General features: G+C 36.9%; 1 protein-coding gene across 1 annotated transcript; it reads right to left on the bottom strand.

Annotated features, from left to right (window-relative positions):
• Positions 1-1,680: 1,680 nt before the first annotated feature.
• On the bottom strand, positions 1,681-18,619 carry LOC762470 (RNA-binding protein 39). Its single transcript, XM_001198098.4, has 14 exons — positions 18,458-18,619; positions 17,359-17,458; positions 15,193-15,269; positions 13,315-13,389; positions 10,419-10,793; positions 9,860-9,971; positions 9,292-9,384; positions 8,512-8,709; positions 7,557-7,622; positions 6,881-7,088; positions 5,755-5,978; positions 5,017-5,234; positions 3,813-3,997; positions 1,681-3,202 (listed from the first exon to the last, which is right to left on the bottom strand). Exons 1-14 carry the CDS (start codon positions 18,484-18,486, stop codon positions 3,093-3,095), a joined length of 2,070 nt encoding a protein of 689 aa, XP_001198098.3. The 5' UTR covers positions 18,487-18,619; the 3' UTR covers positions 1,681-3,092.
• Positions 18,620-20,023: the final 1,404 nt, after the last annotated feature.

A 20,023-nucleotide genomic window follows, 5' to 3' on the forward strand; every position in this document is an offset into this window, starting at 1 on the left:
AATATCTGTATTTGGAATCATAACTAAAATCGCAAGTCTTTGAATGAAAAAGAGTGATGAAAAACCAGTAACTGGCAAAGTTGTTTCAACTGAAGGCCATTTTTTGCAAATCTGGACCACTCAAGAAATTAGTTTAACCATTTAATACAGGAGCCAGGTGGTCCCTGTATTAAGCCTATGGCAATGAGAGAATTCAGTAGCGGAAGTTTCTGGCATCTGAAGGTTTCTGATTTTACAATACATAACTATACCTTAAACAAATAAATTGACAAAAATACACAATTCTTGATTTCTCTATGAAAGTTTAATCTTTAAAGACGGATAAAGTCGATGATTGGAGAAAAAAACTGTGGAAAAAATTAAGAAAATAACTGACAAAAATGTTCATGAGTATTATTAATACAATGTACAATATTTCTTTGGCACCACAATAAGAAATAATTCCCACCAAAATGTTTTGAATTTTAGAGATAGAGTATCATCTACATACGAATGAGAATCAAATAATTTCCAAACCATTAAATAAATTGACCAACTCATAACTGTACAGTAGCCCTCAAAATGAGTTGAATAAATTTGTAATACCCAACTTTCCTCAATATAAATGACCAGAAGTGCTTATATAACTAGAATCAAAATGAAGTGATTTTCTTTTACAGTTTAAAAGTATAATGTGTACAAGTAATTCAATTCAAATTAGGTAAGATGTATTTAGCCAGAGCTATAACTAACAGGATAGTTCATATGAGGAATGCAGTTAGAAATCATACTAACATCATTTTTGTAGTTGGCAAGTCTGATATTGTGTGTAAAAGCACAAAAACCAACAAATACTTGGGATCTATGTTCATAGATGAAACTAATGTATTCTTTTCTCTCCAACTATACTTTATACTTAACATTTATGCATTTAAATGACTGGGTGCCTGTATGTGAGGAATCATGAAGTTTACATATGTACATGAATATGTTCAAAAATGTTCTTCATTGTGGTGAAATACAAAGTTTAATGTTGCAAGATTTCTAATACACATATCCGAAATGAAAAATTAAGAAATATTGATAACAACAGTTTTGCAACTATATTATATACTGTCCAGTGTGAAAAAACAAAGTGAGAAACAAACCGAACCAAACACAATGACATACATGGTTTAAAAATACACTTTATGAAACAGAAAATGAAAATGTGTTTGTCTAAACATATTCTGAAAATAATACTATAAGTGATATCATTGAATTGAATGTGCACAAGTCTTTTTTGGGCATGGTATTCCATAAAACATGACCACAATGGCCCGAATTCACAAAGCAAGGTTTGAGCTCAAACCTCCTTTTGTTTCGCCAAACCTCCTTTTGTTCTTTACAAACCAGGTTTGTAAAAAACGCGTAAAACGCGTCATATGACATACAAAAACCAAGGTTTGACGACAAACCTCCTTTGTGAATTCGGGCCTAAATGTTTACATGTAAAAATGCAATCATGAAATAAAACTATTGAAATTGAAAAAGATTAAGAAACCTAAGGCATTGAACATTCTATATCATATTCTCATCACAGCTTCCTCGTCTATGATTACAATTGATTGATTCGAGTATTATGATCCTTGTGTGAGGATGGGCCACTCACAAAATTACTTTTGGTAGATACCTAGGAGCCGTTTCTCAAAATCCATCATAAGTCTAACTTCTTGGACACCCCATTGAAACAAGTGTTTCATGAGTTTATATGGGATGTCCACAAACTGCGACTTATGACAGTTTCAGGAATAATTGGCACCTGTTCATTTTCACTGAACAGATTATCTAATTTTATACCAGCACCCACTAATTAGCTACCGGTAAATTCTATTTTGAAAAGCAAGAGTGGAAAGTAAAATGTAATATACAAGTCAAACTAGCGAGGGACAATAGAGCAATACCAGTCATCATTGGTCAATTATCTTTTGGAGTGGGAGAAAAGTTGGATTAAAAGATTAATCCAGGAGGGCTAATAAATGACTAGACAAAGAAATGAAAAATAAAAGACATTTATCAAAGTATCTTGAAATGTATTTACATGTTTAATAAACAATAAACGCCTTTGTCCTCCATTTTGAATTAAGTGAAGGAACTGGGCCCTGTTTCATAAAACTTATTGTCTATAACAAATGCTAAACTTATATGACAAATTTTTGCTCAGCCAATCAAATGCCACAATTTCAGAAGCTTTAAACAGTTATTGGTAACTTGTCATTGATAACAAGTTTTATGAAACAGGACCCTGATCTGCACAATAATTTAAAGTGCTCATTGACGTCAGAAAGATTTTTTGGTTGAAAAGACCTCTATTTACAGGTAGGCATATTTATACAAGATTTACAAGTCTGTAAAACACTTCTCCAAGTCTCACTCTTATCATAACAAAGAGTTTTTATTCTGTAATTTCATACCTCACAGGGAACTTTACAAGCTTACAATTTCCTACAAGTGAAGTGCTTCAATATGAGTTCAATACATTGCTTTAGCAGATACATATGGTTATATAAATGAAATAAGGATTCAATCAGATTTTGCAAACACACATACAAACACATGTGATTCCCTGCGAGATATACAAGGGATTTGATTCAACAATAACGACAAACTTCAAACCGTATCGTGTTTTACAGGATTTCTTCCACTAAAAATATCAAATAAAAATAGTTGAAGAAAACGGGTATTGGCTTTTGCAGGCTTATGTTTAGATAGCTATCAGGCAAGAATTATGTTGAATCATTGTATTCCTCATCATAAGATCAAAAAGTGAATTCCTATCTCATATACATCATATCTATAAAGTAGGACTTTACATAGGGTAATAATGGGAGCAAAATATTGACACCGCAACCTTTCAGGCTTTTAATAAACCATATAGTAGGAATATTCCCTGGGATAAATCTGATGACCGAGATAATAATCTCTGTAAAGCGCTTAAGAAACGGTATTCATATTACACGCTATATAAATCCAGATTATTATCATAACGGCACAATATAAAAAAGCCCTTGATTGAAGTGATTCACATAATGTTGATGAGAATGGCACAAACCAAAGCGTTGGTATTGAGTGTGTTATACTCTTCTGGGTGTGCTTGGCTGAAGAAGCATTGTAGCTGATGCAGCTTGAGGAAAGATGGCATGGTAGTTAGCGACAGGCATGTAGGCTGCAGTGATCATTTTACCTGTAACAAGATCAGACAAAACAAACATGTGTATTAGTCTCCAATTCTACAATCAAACCATACCTAAGCATTGATACACTGTAATTAAATCAGATGAGATTGAAAGTTTTTTGGGGGAAATGACATGTCAAATGAGAGAAAAGGTGTGCATAGTCATATTTCAAGTTTTCCTGAATATTAAAACACTATAAAATGGGTTCAAGAATGTAGCCAATGAGACACGTCGAAATGGATCACATGTGCGTGCATAAATTCTTACCATATGGGGAGTGTATTTTGGTGATAACAACCATCAACTTTTTAAACTTTATACTCATATTGCAGACCCATCCTATAAAACAAATAATACATGTTTTTAGCTCGTTTATTAAGTGATATGCACTGCACTTGGCTGAATCACAATAAGACAAACAATGAACTTGACAAGTGTTGTTCATTATTCTACTGTGACTTAACCTGCATGCAGTGTCATCATCAATCACCTCATCAGTTTCTGATTTTACTATAACCCCCTGATGACCTTTACATCTTATATCACCTTCACAGGATTCACAACTCCCACAATAAGAACAATGGTCTGTCATTGGACATGTCTAGGATTGAGACATACCTGCAAACCATCTGTTGTGAAGGTTATTGAGGGCAGCCATAGCTATCTGTGCAGTCGGGCACTTGACATAGACATTGCCTTGTGGTGATGCTTTATCTACATGTATGTGAAGAACTCCTCCGTGTTTGTTACATTCCTCAATCACGTCGTCTCTGATATCCGTCTCCCAACCTAACATTGTCTCTCTGTAAACAAAACATTCAGAATTGTCAGTTGAACATTCAAGTTTAGGATAAAGACAAGTGGATAGCATTTCACTCTTTTCTATAGAACCAGCAAATATGATAAATGATTGCAATTACAATAGAAGTATTGCACCAAAATCAAACAAAATATAAATGAACAAATTGTGGGCAGAATGAATGAACATGAACCAACAAAACAATCAGTATTATTTTTTATTTTTTCTAAGTATGACCAAATTAAAATCTGAGGTTAATGATAGAGTGCCTGTACATTCTTCCTGATGATAAGTTCACTCTAAACATGTATTATTATTCCCCAACTAGTCCTCAAATATTTGTACGCATTGCTTCACATATTCCCAATATACAACTCAACTAATGAATTACTTATGACTAGTAACTTGACTAGTTAAGCTGTGAGCACCCAGGAGATTGCTTCAAATGTTCTCAATCTAATGAATGACAAGTTTAGCTGTGAGCACCCAGGAAATTACTTCATATGTTCTCAATCTAATGAATGACAATGTAAGCTGTGAGCACCCAGGATAGAAGAAACTCTGTGTTAATACGTTAATACGCTGATGAGAAACCTCTTTAGTCTGCCCTTCAGAAGCAGTGAGGAAATAATGCCTCATTACATCATCTCTCATTAACAATATAGAAGAATTTCTAAGCGTTACAAGATATGAGGATTAATTCCTCACAATAAGCCAGTTTACGGTTGCAGTCTGAGCATGAGCAGATAAAGGTCATTTGTACCAAAAAGGTTAAACCCACAGAGATGAATACTGGATATGCGGTCATGACAGTTATGTAACATTATTCATTTATGCACCAACGGTACATTCTAAGATACGCAGGTGGAAGTATTCTTTTCAAGAGGATTCATGAAGCACATCTAGGACTTTGGCAGTTATTATTCTAAGATGCTCAAAGTGGAACTTCTCCATGTGTAAAAGATCTGTGGATATTCGGGGTCATTTGTACCATGTGCTATCTGTAAACTCCCCTATACTTACGCTTGAGGATCAAACATGTTAGAGAGCATGAAGCAAGCTGTAGATCCAGCTCCAGTAGGTCCAGGTCCTGCTGCAGCTGGTGCTGGGGCCTGGGCTACAGGTGCTTGTGCTACCTGCTGTGGTTGTACTTGTGGGGGTTCAGGTAATAGACCAGGTCCTAGAGGTGGTATACCTGATAACACGTCTGGAATGGATCCCATTCCAAGCGCCAAGTTAGTCTGTAAGATACACAAAGATACAGAGTTGATTTATAAAGAAAATGACCTTTGCTGATTTTCATCATCTATCAAAAGTCCTAACCCATAAACAGACTGGACTGAGTAGATGTTGTTCCAACCTCAAAGGACCTAACCTATAATTCTGTCTGGAAAGATTTTTTTCCAAAATGCACACTGGAAAACAAACAAAAGCGCTTGTCCCCCATCCCCCCCCCCCAATTTTTTTTATTTTTAAAATAACATAATAAATAAATAAATAATAATAATAAACAATAATAATAATAATAATAAATAAAATAAGTAAAAATCACAAATAAATTAAATAAATAAATAAGAATTCATACTTGAAGGTAAACCTAGACTAAGAAAAACTAGCTTTGTGGCTTATCAAAAAATACAAAAAGATATAGATTTTATTCATTGACATGTGATAATACCAGCAAACATTAAGAAACATTCTTTGGGCTACCCTGCATTTAAATTTGCTCCGTCCAATACTTTCACTGAATGTGTTTAGTACCTGTGCAGCGGATGCTGTAGCTGCTGCTAGAGCCTGTGCACTGTGATGAGCTTGTAACTGAGCAGCTTGTAATGATTCCTGTAGGTTCATAGTAGCTGGTGGTAAGGTGATGGGCTGATTGGGAATGATCTGGAGACCTTGTAGACCTGGTAGACCTAGTCCTGGTACCTGACTCAATGGATGTAACGCCTCTGCTGCTGCTGCTGGGATCTGGAAACCAGTACCTGCACATTAACAAACAAATACACTAATATACTGTCCTTTGGCGAGACATTAATCTACCTACTCTTAACCCAGGTGTAGTGAACAGGTACTGTTAAAGACCTTTTTCTTCCTTGAATGCTTTTAGCAGCTGAAGGCAGCTGGTAATGTCAGGGTAATAACAAGACTTTGTGGGCACCTTGAGTGATATATAGTATCTTACACAGATGAATACATGCTTTGCCACAAACCCGCAGGTAACTCGTACAACGTTTAGACTACAGCGGGACCCAGATTCTTTGGCATTTCGTTGGAAACAATGCTCAAACATGCATTTGTTGGTATGAGTGGGATATCAACGCCTTTGAACATTTTAAACAGATAAATAACACCATACAAGTGCTGTGGATCATTATCATCATCATCAACAGGGTGATCCACAAACATTCAAACATGTTAAATTGGAACATAAATGAGTATGAACAGAAGTCCCTTTTGGACAGGGTCCAGGCTTGCTTTGAGACTCTTAGATGCACTCTGGTGCAATCTGACCCATATTTTGAAACACATTAGATGACTAATGTTTTATGAATAATTTTGGTTGTGAATGCATATTAACCGGTTGCTGATTTTCCAACCTATACAGTCAAAATTCAAACCTGTCGCTGTATATGCTTAAAGCCTCTCTAAAATGTTGGGAGCCCCCCAAAATGATGGCAAAATTTAACTTAAATTGTATAATGTGAAAGGGGATGTCATTTCAGACATATTTAAGCAAGAATTTTCAAAATAAATGTGTTTGAAGCCAAATATTGATGAAAGAATACAGAATTTAAGTTTTTTGTTGTACGCAGAAAAACTTATTTTTGTATTCTTTCAACCCCTTGTGGACCACCCTGGTATCCAGGTCTGCCGGTGATCTTACCTTCAGCTAGTTTGGCCATGAGTTGCAATCTTCCAGTGGTATTGAGTGTAATACCTCTCTTATCTAACTCTTCGCTATCCAGGAATGATGGAGCTTGTTGACCTTGTTCATTCCTCTCTGTTACATGGTTGACTTTCATTGGTCTTCCAGCTAACTCAAAACCATTCAGCTGATCTAAAGCTCTCTTCGCATCCTCAGCATCATGGAACTACATACAAAACAAAATACATCAACGTTTTATAAGATACTACCCGACTTTTGAATCGCGAATTGAGTGTCAAATCAGACATGAGCGCTATACAAGAACCCACTATTATTATTATCATCATTGAGAACACAAGTTGAAATTAGTGAAAGTATTATTGGAAGCAAGATAATAGGGTTTCTGGCAATATATTGGAATTCCTTGCAAATTGCTCCCGTAGATATGAAACCTATGATAAATTATATATTTTATACCATGATATGAATGCGAACATAAAGGAGGTCTGATCTCGTAATCAGTAAATAAAACAGTCAGGAAAAACATGATTTTATGGGGGGTGTGTAATGTTATTTCATGGGCAATCAACGTGTGAGAGAATGGTCATTCGACCGTGAGAAATCTTCATAACTGACGGGTCAAGAATGCTATTTTATAGGTGACATCATCTATGGTGGAGTGGAGTGTACTTACAGTAATAAATCCATATCCTTTGGATCGGTTGGCATCTGTATCCATCATCAACTGAATATTGTCAATCTGCAAGGGATACAAAAAGGAGTTAAGGAAATGAAACCATGAGCAAAAGAGAAATGTACTCTCACATGAGAAAGACAGTAAAGATGTTGGTGAACTGGCTTAACTATGTCATGGGAAAATATTGGTTACAAGAGCAATGCTATATAACTCTATAATCAAGAAGCTTATACTGTATACTATAGTGATGTTTAATTTATTACAGACTATATCAGCAAACGAGCATTGCATTTTTATAATTAGTGACAAAAAAATATATTTAAAGATATTCTTTTGGACTTTAATTTGGTCAAGTGCATCAGACCTGCCAACCTCTGGAGTTCAAAAACTGTATTCTTTAGTGTCAAAAGTTGTATTTTACTGACAAAAGTTGTATTATAAAATAAACACGGATTGTTACGCAGATCGATGCCTCTTACAGTTTCTACCTACAGGAAGAATTTTTTTTATTAATCATTGGTTGAATATGCATTATTTCGTCACGACTGGTGTGTAAACATCCCCAAATTGCCGATATGAGATGCATGTAGGATACTTTATTAGACAGAATGGACATTTTGCCATTGAAAATGGCGGACGCACACACAAAATATTAATTTAAAAAAAAAAAAAAAAAAAAAAAAAAAAAAAAAAAAAAAAAAAAAAAAAAAATCGTTTTTTTTTTTTGTTGAAAATCGTATTTTATTAAGGAAAATCGTACTGTCGTATTTGCTTCTAAAAATCGTACTAAATACGACTAAATCTTACTGTTTGGCAGGTCTGGTGCATGCTATATTGGCACACATTTGGACTTCATAAACTTTAGTTGGTACAATGTGGCAGGCAAAAACAACAGGGTTGGTCATTGGACGAGGACAAGATTCAGTTCTTTGGAATCCCTGCCGGTACTTACCTTTCCAAATGGTTCAAAGATGCCTCTAAGCATGGCTTCTGTGATGTTATAATGTAGAGATCCTACGTAGAGCCTCATAGGACCTGAGTTGACTTTCTGTAGAGTCACATTCTGACCAGCGGAACGGTTCTTCTCTGCATGGGACGGCTGTACTATGATAGGCACACCTAACAGCTTCTGATTGTTCAATCCTAGAGCCTGCATAGGTCACACAAAACAAAGAATTCATATCATAAGAAATTATTTCATTGCTACACAAATTTACCAATTTAACCCTTACTGTACTGGGCTATTTCAAGCACTCTCTGACTGGGGGGGCATGGGAGGCCCCCCCCCCCCTATGATCTCGGCCGTAGAAAGTCCGATGAACGCGAAAATGTGCATGTTTGTAGATATTTACGTAAGGAACAAGATGTTATAATTAGTATTTTCCTAATATGCACATTTTTGTTGTTATAGCCTAATTTTATCATTTTACAGAAAACTCTACATATTTGTCCGTAGAATTGTGAAGAATCTTGAAAATGTATTGAATAAATGTTTCCTTCATCTCAAATTCATGAGGTTTCATTATTTTTTATATTTGAAAATGCATAGCTTAATTTCCATAAAATATGAATACGCATTCATAAATATTAAATCTGGAAATATATATAGGGAACAAGAATCATTACCAAAATTGTCAGACTCCACTTTTTGAATGTTGAAACTCATTATTCATATGAAACTTCTTTTCTAACACAAAATAGTTATTTGATGTACAAGGCCAACGAGACTTACCAGTGGTACTGAATCTGCAACATCATACTCCACATAACCAACTCCTTTCGATCTCCTCGAGTTACGATCTGTGATGATTTTTACAGTTCTCACCTTGAAATAAGAAAATAAATAATAATTGGTTCATCATCAATGTATATATAAATGTCTTCTACTTATAATGTACACTATCATGATTAATGATTATCACCCATGTTTGTCCTTTTCTCTTTCTTTTAATCAGAGCTGCAATACAAAGACTGTTCTAGTATATCTAGAGTATACTATACTGCTGAGAATTAAATGTGAGAAGTAAGATTTTTTATCTTTCCTACTGATAAGAATTCTCCTTTTTTGCTCGTTGTGAGAGCTGCATCACAAAGACTATTCTAGTATCTCTGGGGTACACTATATTGCTATTATTGAATATGTGAGGAGTGAGATATTATACCTTTCCAACTGATGAGAAGAATTCTTTGAGTTCCCTTTCTTTTGCTCTCTGTGAGAGCTGCATCACAAAGACTGTTCTAGTATCTCTGGGGTACACTATATTGCTATTATTGAATATGTGAGGAGTGAGATATTATACCTTTCCAACTGATGAGAAGAATTCTTTGAGTTCCCTTTCCTTTGCTCTCTGTGAGAGCTGCATCACAAAGACTGTTCTTGCATCTCGGGTGTCTGCATCAGGATCATCTCGCCTGAAATAAAATAATGATAAGATTAGTAAATTTAGCTGGCAGTGAACAAAAATGTACATACATTAGCTTGTGATTTTCTTTCTCGCCTGAAAAAAAAAATATACAAGATTAATAAATTCAGCTAGCAGTGAACAAAATAGTACATGTATTAGCTTGTGATTTTTTTTTCTTTTGCCAGTAATTGCAACTGGCAAGATTTATACAAAGCATTATTAGTATTTAAAGCAGTACGACTTTGGATATTTTGCCTCTCAAAATAGATTTCCGATTATCAACAATTGAGACTTGCAGTTGCAATCACAAAACTAGGCAATTCCCAGACAGGAAAGTATTTATGATCATAGTAAGCATAACAGACACATAAGTTGCCTGTTTTACTTTGATATATAAATTAGACTTGTCAATCTGTTAGACTACTCTTTATATGTTGTTTACTAAATGACTTACACAGGGCTGATTTCCTTGTCCTTGTTGCGTTCTTTGCTGCGTGACCTCTTTGACCTGTAGTTATCTTCCTCCCTGTCTCTATACCCTCGTCCACCCCTATAGCCTCCTCCTCCTCCCCTTCGGTCACCTCCCCTGTATCCTCCATAACGTTCCCTGCTCCGGCTCCTCCTCCTCACTGGGCTGCGTCTTCTCTCCCTCTCTCTATCACGATCCTTTCTGTCTCCATCTCGATCCTTCCTGTCTCCATCCCGATCCCTCCTGTCTCCTCGGTCCCTGTCATGATCTCTATCCCCTCTATCCCGCTCTCGATCCCTGTGGCTGTCCCTGCCCCTCTCACGATCCTTGTCTCGGCCTTTGTCTCGGTCCTTGCGATCCCTATATGCAAGGAGGAAAGTCAACACAGTAAGCATAATTCAAACAACTTCCTAGTAGTATTAATCTACGAGAAAATTACTTAACCCAATAAATTTGTAGTTTTATATTATGATAATAAAATAAGAATTTATAAATATCTGAAAGTATACATGTAGGAAATCCACCATAATGGCATTCATTTATAAATAAGGATCAGTAACATAGAATGGATATATCACTCTTTATATCTGATTGGATTGAAGTTAAATTTACGTTGAATTTACTGTGAATCTACTAGGCTTGGGCGGTTCCCTTGTTGATGAGAACCGACTCCGGTTCCCACTCTCGGCCTCGGTTCCGAGTGGAATCGACTCCCGCTGGCTGCCATATACACTTATACAGTATATGTAATTGAAGCCACAATGCTGTAAAGGCCACACACACACACACACACACACCAGGGAGGTGTTTACACACTGTATGTTATGTACTGTGCATGTCGGCTCCACTCAGCAGTGGCACCGATAGCAACAGATGATTTTCTGAGATATTTTTTTGGAAAACTTTACTTTTAAAAATGAGTATCAAAAGTATGAATGTATGTGTGACTTGTGTGTGTAAATTGATGTTTTGTTTATATCTGTTTTGTCTCATGATATCTCTACAATTACATGCAAACAATATATAAAGAAGATCAAAGTGCAGACCTTCATAAACAGTTATGAAATGATTTATTTTACTACTTTCGATCAAATCGAGAAAAAAACATGACCACTGCTAATAAAGTAATTAATTATTTAATAACTCATGGCAACTTGGCAACAATGTAAACAAACAAAAATATGTTAGGTCTAATTTAAATTCTAAACTTCAACATAGAATGATGGAATAATCAACTCGTACTTACACTGCTAAAATGTAAGAAATGCAGAACAATTATTTCCAATATTACGGTAAACAATCTATTATGTAAAACTAAAGATTCTGATTCCCTGCCTAAAATAAATGGAATGTATCCGAAACATGCCTGGTCCGCTGGCTCTCCTCCCAGGGACCAACCTTCATCTGAGAGCTAAGTGTAAATAACTCATGCTCACATGGCCGCCCGCCCGCCCAATGCCACCCAAAAACTTTAATGACCCCAGCCCCAGCTCGTGGCACTCCATTCCCATGGTTACTACTAACCACGTGCTTTCTAAACAACAGATAACAGCGCTAGATCTTGGTTTCAGAATAACTAGTCTGCATTTTCAGCCACTATTAGAGATTGCGCTAATGCCACAGCGAGAGGGGACACTTGACTTGCCTGAATTATTCTTATTTGTTGAAATACCCCCAAAAAGAACACAAGACAGAGAGTTGTAGATCTGCAAACTTATTCTTGAGACAAAAATAATAACAGAAGGGGATGCTAGAGGGGGAGAGAAAGGGAGAAGGGGAGATGTTGACCTGCCACATTTATTCTTGTAAGGAAAACAAAGTAACTGAAGGAAACAAGATATAGGGGGTGGGGGAATGTACATGTAAATTGTAGACCTGTCAAACTTATTTTTAAGAAGAATAAAACTTGATGAGGAGAATTCAAGGGAGAGAAAGGAGGAGGAAATTGTGAGTTGTGTGATTTAGTTTATTTGAGGAAGAAAACTAAACGTCTGATGTCTAGGGGAAGGGGAGACTAGGGATAGAGAGAGAGAGAGAGAGCAAACACAAAGTCACATAAATCAGTTTGCGAGAGAAAACATGAATCAACTCCTTGATCACACACTCCAAGAGGAGAGAAAATGGGGCCATTGTTCCAAGACTCTTGCGCAATTTACCAAAGGTCAAACGTTCAGCTGGGGGGGGGGGGGGCAGTTACAGACAACATGCAGCAGTGCTATACACATAGCACACACATCTCACTCTGATGCACAGTACTACGAAGGAGGTACACACACAAATGTGTGTATCAAAACAGCATGCTGCTAGTGCGCCCATCGCTCGCATGCATTCTGCTTTGACCATAGACGTAATTACGTCTATGCTTTGACAGAGCTGATTTTGTTCATTCTCTGTGCTGTGGAATCGACACCAGTTCGTTCGGGCATACGTCTATGGTTCGGGCAATGTTCCTTCGTTCACTTTTGCAAAGTATCTCTTTGAATTTTGGTGCTGTGGAGTCGACTCCAGCGCCAAAGACTCGGTTCTTATCTTGGAACCGAGTCTCCTTTTCTCGGAACCGAGTCTCCTTTTCTCGGAACCGAGTCTCCTTTTCTCGGAACCGACGTGCTCGAGTAATCGACTCTCTAGAGATTGGAGTCGACTCCTCGGTTCTGGATTTCAGAATCGGTTAGAGTCGGGTACTCGGCTCTCGCTCCCAAGCCTAGAATCTACTATGGTTTATCACCTCTGCACAGATGAATAGAAGATCATGTGGCAAGCAAACACCAAAGGCTTACCATTAAGAAGCAAATTTAAATTGACAATTCAGAATGACCTAAATACTATGGATACATGATTACAGATGTTAAAGTTGGGAGAAATAATATGAGAGCAGTCTCACCTGTGTCTTTCTCTGCTCTTGCTACGGCTTCGTTTCCTGCCTTTGCTCCTGCTGCGACTTCTTCTCCTTTCTTCCCTGCAACACAGACAGTGACAACATGTTAATTACACACATCAAAGTATCTTAGTCTACAAGTACCCATTAGATCCTACATAAAGTACAATTCATATCAATACAATCATTTCATTACTAGCTCTTGCGGTGACTTCCTTTGTTATTTTAAGTTTGATCTTTTCTTCATATTTTTTCAAACAAAATATTAATATAACCTCTTAATGTATCATTTTAGAAAAACGGATTTCTCCTGCCTCTCTGTATTAGAATATTCCCATAATCCTTGAGCCAAACTTTTACCCGCACTATCTAATCCCGTTGCAAGAGAGGTCCAGTGTTTTGACTTCTATTTGTACATTCATTTCTATGCTGGTGATATCTAATAAGCATATGCTTAGCTGCAATATTGAGATGTCATTTATGCGTCAGTCGTTAGAGGGGAGACAGTAATGACATATTTCTAGTACCGTTTGGTATAATAGCTCTCATCTCTCTTACCTCCTAGCACTTCCAACATCACATCATATTGAGATAATTATAAAAGTGATCATTCCCAAAGTATGCCACAGTGAAACAGAGTAGCCCAGGATGATTAATTACTATAATGTACAGTGTATCTCTCATAGCTCTGTCCCCGTTGTAGACAAACCATGTATATAATCTGCAGTCTCAACATCCATGAGACTGCACCTTATACTGTAACCTTATCTACTCTTTCTCATATGTATGAGACTAAAGTAGACAAGCGCAATGTGAGAGGGAGGTGTCAAATCTAATGAAATGGGATGATCTCGACACCTTGCACCGTGAGGATCATCGCTGCTCTTCTTTCTCCAGCCACCAATGGACGAAAACAACTTTCCATTTGTGTTCTGCAGGCGTAGTTGGCTAGGTATTTCTCACTTTATCCATACAATCTGCGGCAATAGACATTGACCCAAGTTGTTACTCATTTCTTAGTTTGTATTGGGGTGGGGACGGACGTAAGGGAGGATTCACATAAACTTAACTTAGACCAGCTCACATTAAACTTAGAATGTATAAACTGTTTTGAAGTCATAGATGCATTAAGTATCTTAAGAGCCAAAATCCTTTGATGAATGAATGGTGTCATATTTCAAATTCCTAACATGAATTGCAAAATGAAAGAAGTTTTGTTTGCTCGGTACACCAGCACTCTCCACTAAAAGGACATGTTCGCCTCTCCATGCATTTCTTTTAAGTAACACGCAACATGAAAATTGAGATGGGGTATACGTCTCTGAGAATTCCATGGAAAACATTCTTGAAGTAACTTCTTATCCTTCCCAGCTCTCTTACACTTGCTGACATTTGGGCATGCATTAAATAAAAGAATGGTATATTTTCGCTCAAGTTCTCTTCTTAAAAGGCGTTTAAAAAAGCAACCATCTATATTCAATCTGGGAGATGGCTAACAATGTCTCTCTGCATCACATTTCCACTATACCTTACCTTAAGAGGGGTTTTTAAGCAGGGCTGACTTTTCCGCATCAAGTTCACCAAACTATCCCTCAAAAACTTGCCACCTATGTGTATGGAGCACACGTGTAAAATTGTTACTGTTTTTTTTCTGGAAAGAAATATAGTCTTTATGATGAGATGTTCATGTGTTTTTATTGGTAGCTCTCTCACACTGTTAATCCACTCTGATGATTTCCACAGACAAACATTCAACATCACGACTGACATAGTTTTATCATAACTCTTCTTCTCTTGCCTATATAAGTGATGCATTGTCATTGTACATTTTCATGAGGTAATAAGTTAGAGACCCTCTATAAACTATGGTAGAGTGCAACTTACTTTTTCTTTGGTGCTGGAGCCTCCTCCTCTGGCACTACTACTTCTTTAGCTTTGTCACCATTCTCAGGGGCAGCTTCCTGGATTCCAAAGGAGAACATCATCAATGTAACACCACAAGCACGATGGGGAGTATTGGGGAGGGAGCAAAAAGGGGAGGGGCAAATGGGATTGTGATGGAAAAAAGGGAAAGAAAAGCAGAACAAAGCAAAGACGTATGAATAAATGTGTTCACATTTCATATCTAGACTATTTGTCCTTTTCTCGGCTAATGTCTTAGAAGCAGCAGTCTCAGTGATAAGTTGTTTGATGCTGTCAAACTAAACATTAAAAAAAAAAAAAATCTTCTTGAGGATGAAATTTCAGCACAGAACTGTGCCAATCATGTTTTCTTCTTCTCTGATTACCATTCAGAAGTCAGCAATGCATTACAAATGAACTTCACATGAGACTACTGCTTCTGAGCGATTTGACACGAGATCATCTCATGTGGTTCCCTTGCTCGTGAACTTACCAGACTTATAACCCACTGTACAACACAATGCTTTCAAATTGACAACACAAATGAACTCGGGGGAATGCTTTGCCTCGGCCCTGCAAAGAACAATACTTACACTGACCAACAACCATCAGTCATGAAACTTTTTAAAAGACCGATCCAAATAGAAAGAGTTGGTCCAAATACCAGTAAAAAGGAATCTGTGACAAATGAAAATGTTGGGAAAGTGTGAAACACTGTAGTCTTTGAGTGATATGAACCTTACTTAAAGCAGAGACCTTCTATTTGGTGCATTGTGATTCTGACAGAGGGGAAGTGGAATTTCTACATGCATTATAATGCATACATTATCTGCCAATGGTGATAACCCCATTAGAAATAACATACATATTCATAAGAATCATCTTCACAGACTAGTGGAGATACATTTATTAGGGGGGGGGGGGAAGTACATATTATATACATAACATTTTTTGGATAAAGTGATACAATCTGCTTCCAAAAATGTTCCCAAATTAACATCTTTATTCCTCAAGCTTAAATGTACATAGCAGAGAAAGATAAACCTGATGATTTACAATTTACAGTTTGCACATCTAATGCACCCCATCCCCCTCCAAAAAAAAAAAAAAAAAAAAAATCAAGAAGAGTACATGAAAAAGATAGGAGTGAGAGAGATCAATTTTGGACTAGAAGGTTAAAGGTGGGCATAACATCATCTTTTAATTTCAAGTATATCTTTAGTCATTACTCTCTTTGTTAATGCTGGAGAAGAACAGACTTTAAGTTGTGACAAGGTGGAAAAGAATTTGGGAATAGATTTAGAAATCATGCATGCATAGCACTCATACAATTACAAACAAAATTGCCCTCATCTCTTTCTTCTTTTGTAAATTCAAACAATTATTGCTATTTTAATACTCTCTACATGTTTTACAATGTATGCCTTTTTCTTGATCTTTATACTCTTGGTCTTAAAGATGATAATATATCTTTGATGTTCATGAGCTGTCTAAGAGCATCTGGATTCAGGTGTAGAAGAACATTCTAACCAAACCTAGAAAAGACAGATGGGAAGTAGATCCGTCATTTGCATTCTTCAAGAGCACTTTACATGAATGGAAATATTATAATGCTGATCATTTGATTAACTTTTCGGATAGAAAACAATTCATTACACAGAAACAAACACACAGGTGATTTGTATAGATACTCCAAACAAAAAAGGTGGTGCATCTTTCAATCAAAAGCAACTCTTTCCTTTCAACTGCTGGGTACAATAAAATGATAAAATATAGAGCCAATGCATATATGGGAACACAGCTTTATTATTATTATTATTATTATTATTATTATTAACTTCAAATGGAAACTGCTTGTTGGCTATGCAGTTTTGTATTGTGTAAATGAGTGATATTATTTTTTTAAATCCTCCTGTTTACTAAACATCCAGTTTGCTAAATTGTTTCAGATGCTGTCATGTATAAGAAATTTAAAATTGAAATTCACTCTCGCTGCAGGGATGAAGTTAATTCTTCAAACCTCCACTTTTTTTCCTACATTCTTACTAAAGCCTGGATGCTTCAAATCCACTCAAAAAGAACCAAGTCTGATTTACAAAGTTCTGTGAAAAGTAACAAAAGGAAAGTTGATCAAACATAGAATCTCACCTCTTTTTTGTACATGTAAGGTGCCTCCAACATGGCCTCAACGTCCAAATCCTCTGTCATTTTGTATTTATTTCCGCTCACTACCACGTCAAGATCTGACCTAAAAAATACAAAAATGAAATAATAATAATGACTGTATACATAAATGTAAATGATATTAATAATATGGTTATTTATATAGCGCTGGCACCCGTCAGGTTCTAACTCTCATGGCGCTTTACACATATTACCCTGGTCGTAGCCGATCATTAATAAGGATCATCCCCAAAAATGCGGACAATCCTTATGTTTTAGGACGCGATTTGTCCGCGTTTACAGGATATCCTAGTTTATCAGTGCTGGTCCATAATGAGAATCGTTTACATAAACGCGGACAGATGCATCCTCATTTTCGCGGACGTTTCCTATCTCCGATCCGAAAACGGATTCTGCAATGATTTTTTAGATGCATTTCACATTGGCTTTGTAGTATTGTAGAGAGACTTTTACATTTAATGAGCGACAAATCCTTGGGAAGACAGACAACCCATAAGAGTAGAGTTAACTGGAGGTATTTTATAACGCGGAATCCGTTTTTTGCATCGCCAGCATGCTGATCGGGAACCCGAAACCTGCAGAGCGCCGATGAAAAAAAAAAACGTCCAGGAAAATGTGGACAATCCTTATTTTTAATCACGCAATTTGTCTGTGTTTACGAGGATATCCACATTTATGCCGACGATCCTTATTCTCAGAACAGCACCCAGTCTGTACTGATTTTTCTTGACGTTTGACTTATTTGGGCAGAATCTTAAGAATTACCAAAATGTTCTCAAGGCATCTTCAAGCTTACCCTTTTGGGCTTTTCGATTTTGTTTTGTAGGTCTAGTCGTAGACTATTGCCGAGCCCGACCCGATTGAACACTCAGTCACAGTCCACTCAAAAGGTCGCCCCACTCACACGACCCACTCACACACCCTGCACTACATAATGTTGTTAATGTTACTGTGTGTTACTTTTTTTTAGTGATTACCAACTTACTGAAGTCTGAACTGTGTTCGATACAACTCGAAATCGAAATTTATGAGTAGATTTTTCATTTCAAAAACTCAAACTTACCTCGATATTACACCGGGTATGTATATCATCAGATGATGCAACGAACCTAGGCACCTTTGTCTCGTTAAAACAGCAAAATAAACGATTCGTTCTCCCCTTCCGCCACAGATTACCACAATTTTCCACAACGCAGTTGTCAATTCAGCAACTCCACACTTAGTGATTTGTAATTTAATAGAACAAAATGTAATTCTTCACAAAAAATGTATAATTAACATTTAAAAATATAGAAATTTCTCATTTATTAGAGTATTATGATACAAGTTGAACTTTTTTATTTCCTCAAAATATACTTTTTATATTTTATATAAACACATTTTGGATCGAGCCAGAGTGCATACGCATGCGTAATACATCATCACGTGAAACGCTAAACCATGCATGCTAGCTAATAGTTCAATGGTTTCAACGGTATTACGTCCAATGTGTACGTTTCTTCTTCGTCCTCTGATCGTCCAAGTAACTACCACGCTTTTGGAATTTGTCATAGCGAATGCATAACGTATCCCCAACGTATCATAACGTTTGTCTAACGTTTGAATGACTGTTCACCTCTTATAATTCTGCGAAGGATACACTCCGCAGTTCTCCAATCCTGGAGGAAACCAAGAAGAAGGAGAAGAAGAATTACCCTTTTTACTTTGACACATGCTCCTTTTCTTTTGTAATATATAATTTCTTTTCCCTTCAGAGTAGTGTCCCATTTTCCATCACACATGCCCCTGCACGAGTGCAACTTTTTCTTTAATTTCCCCCATTTAAAGCTCGCTCGCATTTATTGTTGATATAATTATGTAACTTATTAAATTTCTTTTCAGTCTTTCGTGATTAGATTGCGCTTAAGACCCCATCAGGATTTGTTTTTTCTTCATCATTATGAGACGTAATTGAGACGTATAGCTAGCTAACTCACCGAATCTTAAGACTTCGCTCGCTCACTCGCAAATGATATTCAGACGCCACACTCCAACTGCTAATTACAATGCTGACAGCGTTATTAACACGGGATCAATTGATTCTTTTTGGTTATGCCAAGTTATGCGCAACAATTCCTAAAAGATTGCTCTATTCCATGACCACGTGCTTCGTTTCCGTGTCTTTATATGGACTAACAAGGGCTAACAAGTCTGTCTCGGACATGTCAGGGAGGTGTTACATACCCTGGCCTACCGAAGAAAAAGAGGAAGAAGAGAAAAACAAATATTGAAATCCCTAATAATGTCATGCATCCCGGGGGTAGCTATAATAGCTATAGCCCATTCCAATGTCAATTGTATACAGTCATATTCGCTTGAAGTTTGGAAGTAATTTTGTATTGTGTGTGTGCACAAATAAAGGGGGGGGGGGGGGGCGGGCGGGCTCGTGGTCGATGTTGAGTACAAAGAAAAAACTATGAACAACTTTTTATAGAGGTCCATATCGCCCCCCCCCCCCCCCGCCCGTGTCTTTTCACTTCTGCGGCACAGATTGGGGTTAGGTGCGTGTTGAGCCTATGGGAAAGTTTAGGGTTAGGGTTAACGTTTGAAGAAAAAAAAGCCCCAACTCTGTGCCGCAGAACTGAAATGA

This window comes from Strongylocentrotus purpuratus, unplaced genomic scaffold (genome assembly GCF_000002235.5).
Source record: "Strongylocentrotus purpuratus isolate Spur 01 unplaced genomic scaffold, Spur_5.0 spur5_scaffold_8, whole genome shotgun sequence".
Classification (NCBI taxonomy): domain Eukaryota; kingdom Metazoa; phylum Echinodermata; class Echinoidea; order Camarodonta; family Strongylocentrotidae; genus Strongylocentrotus; species Strongylocentrotus purpuratus.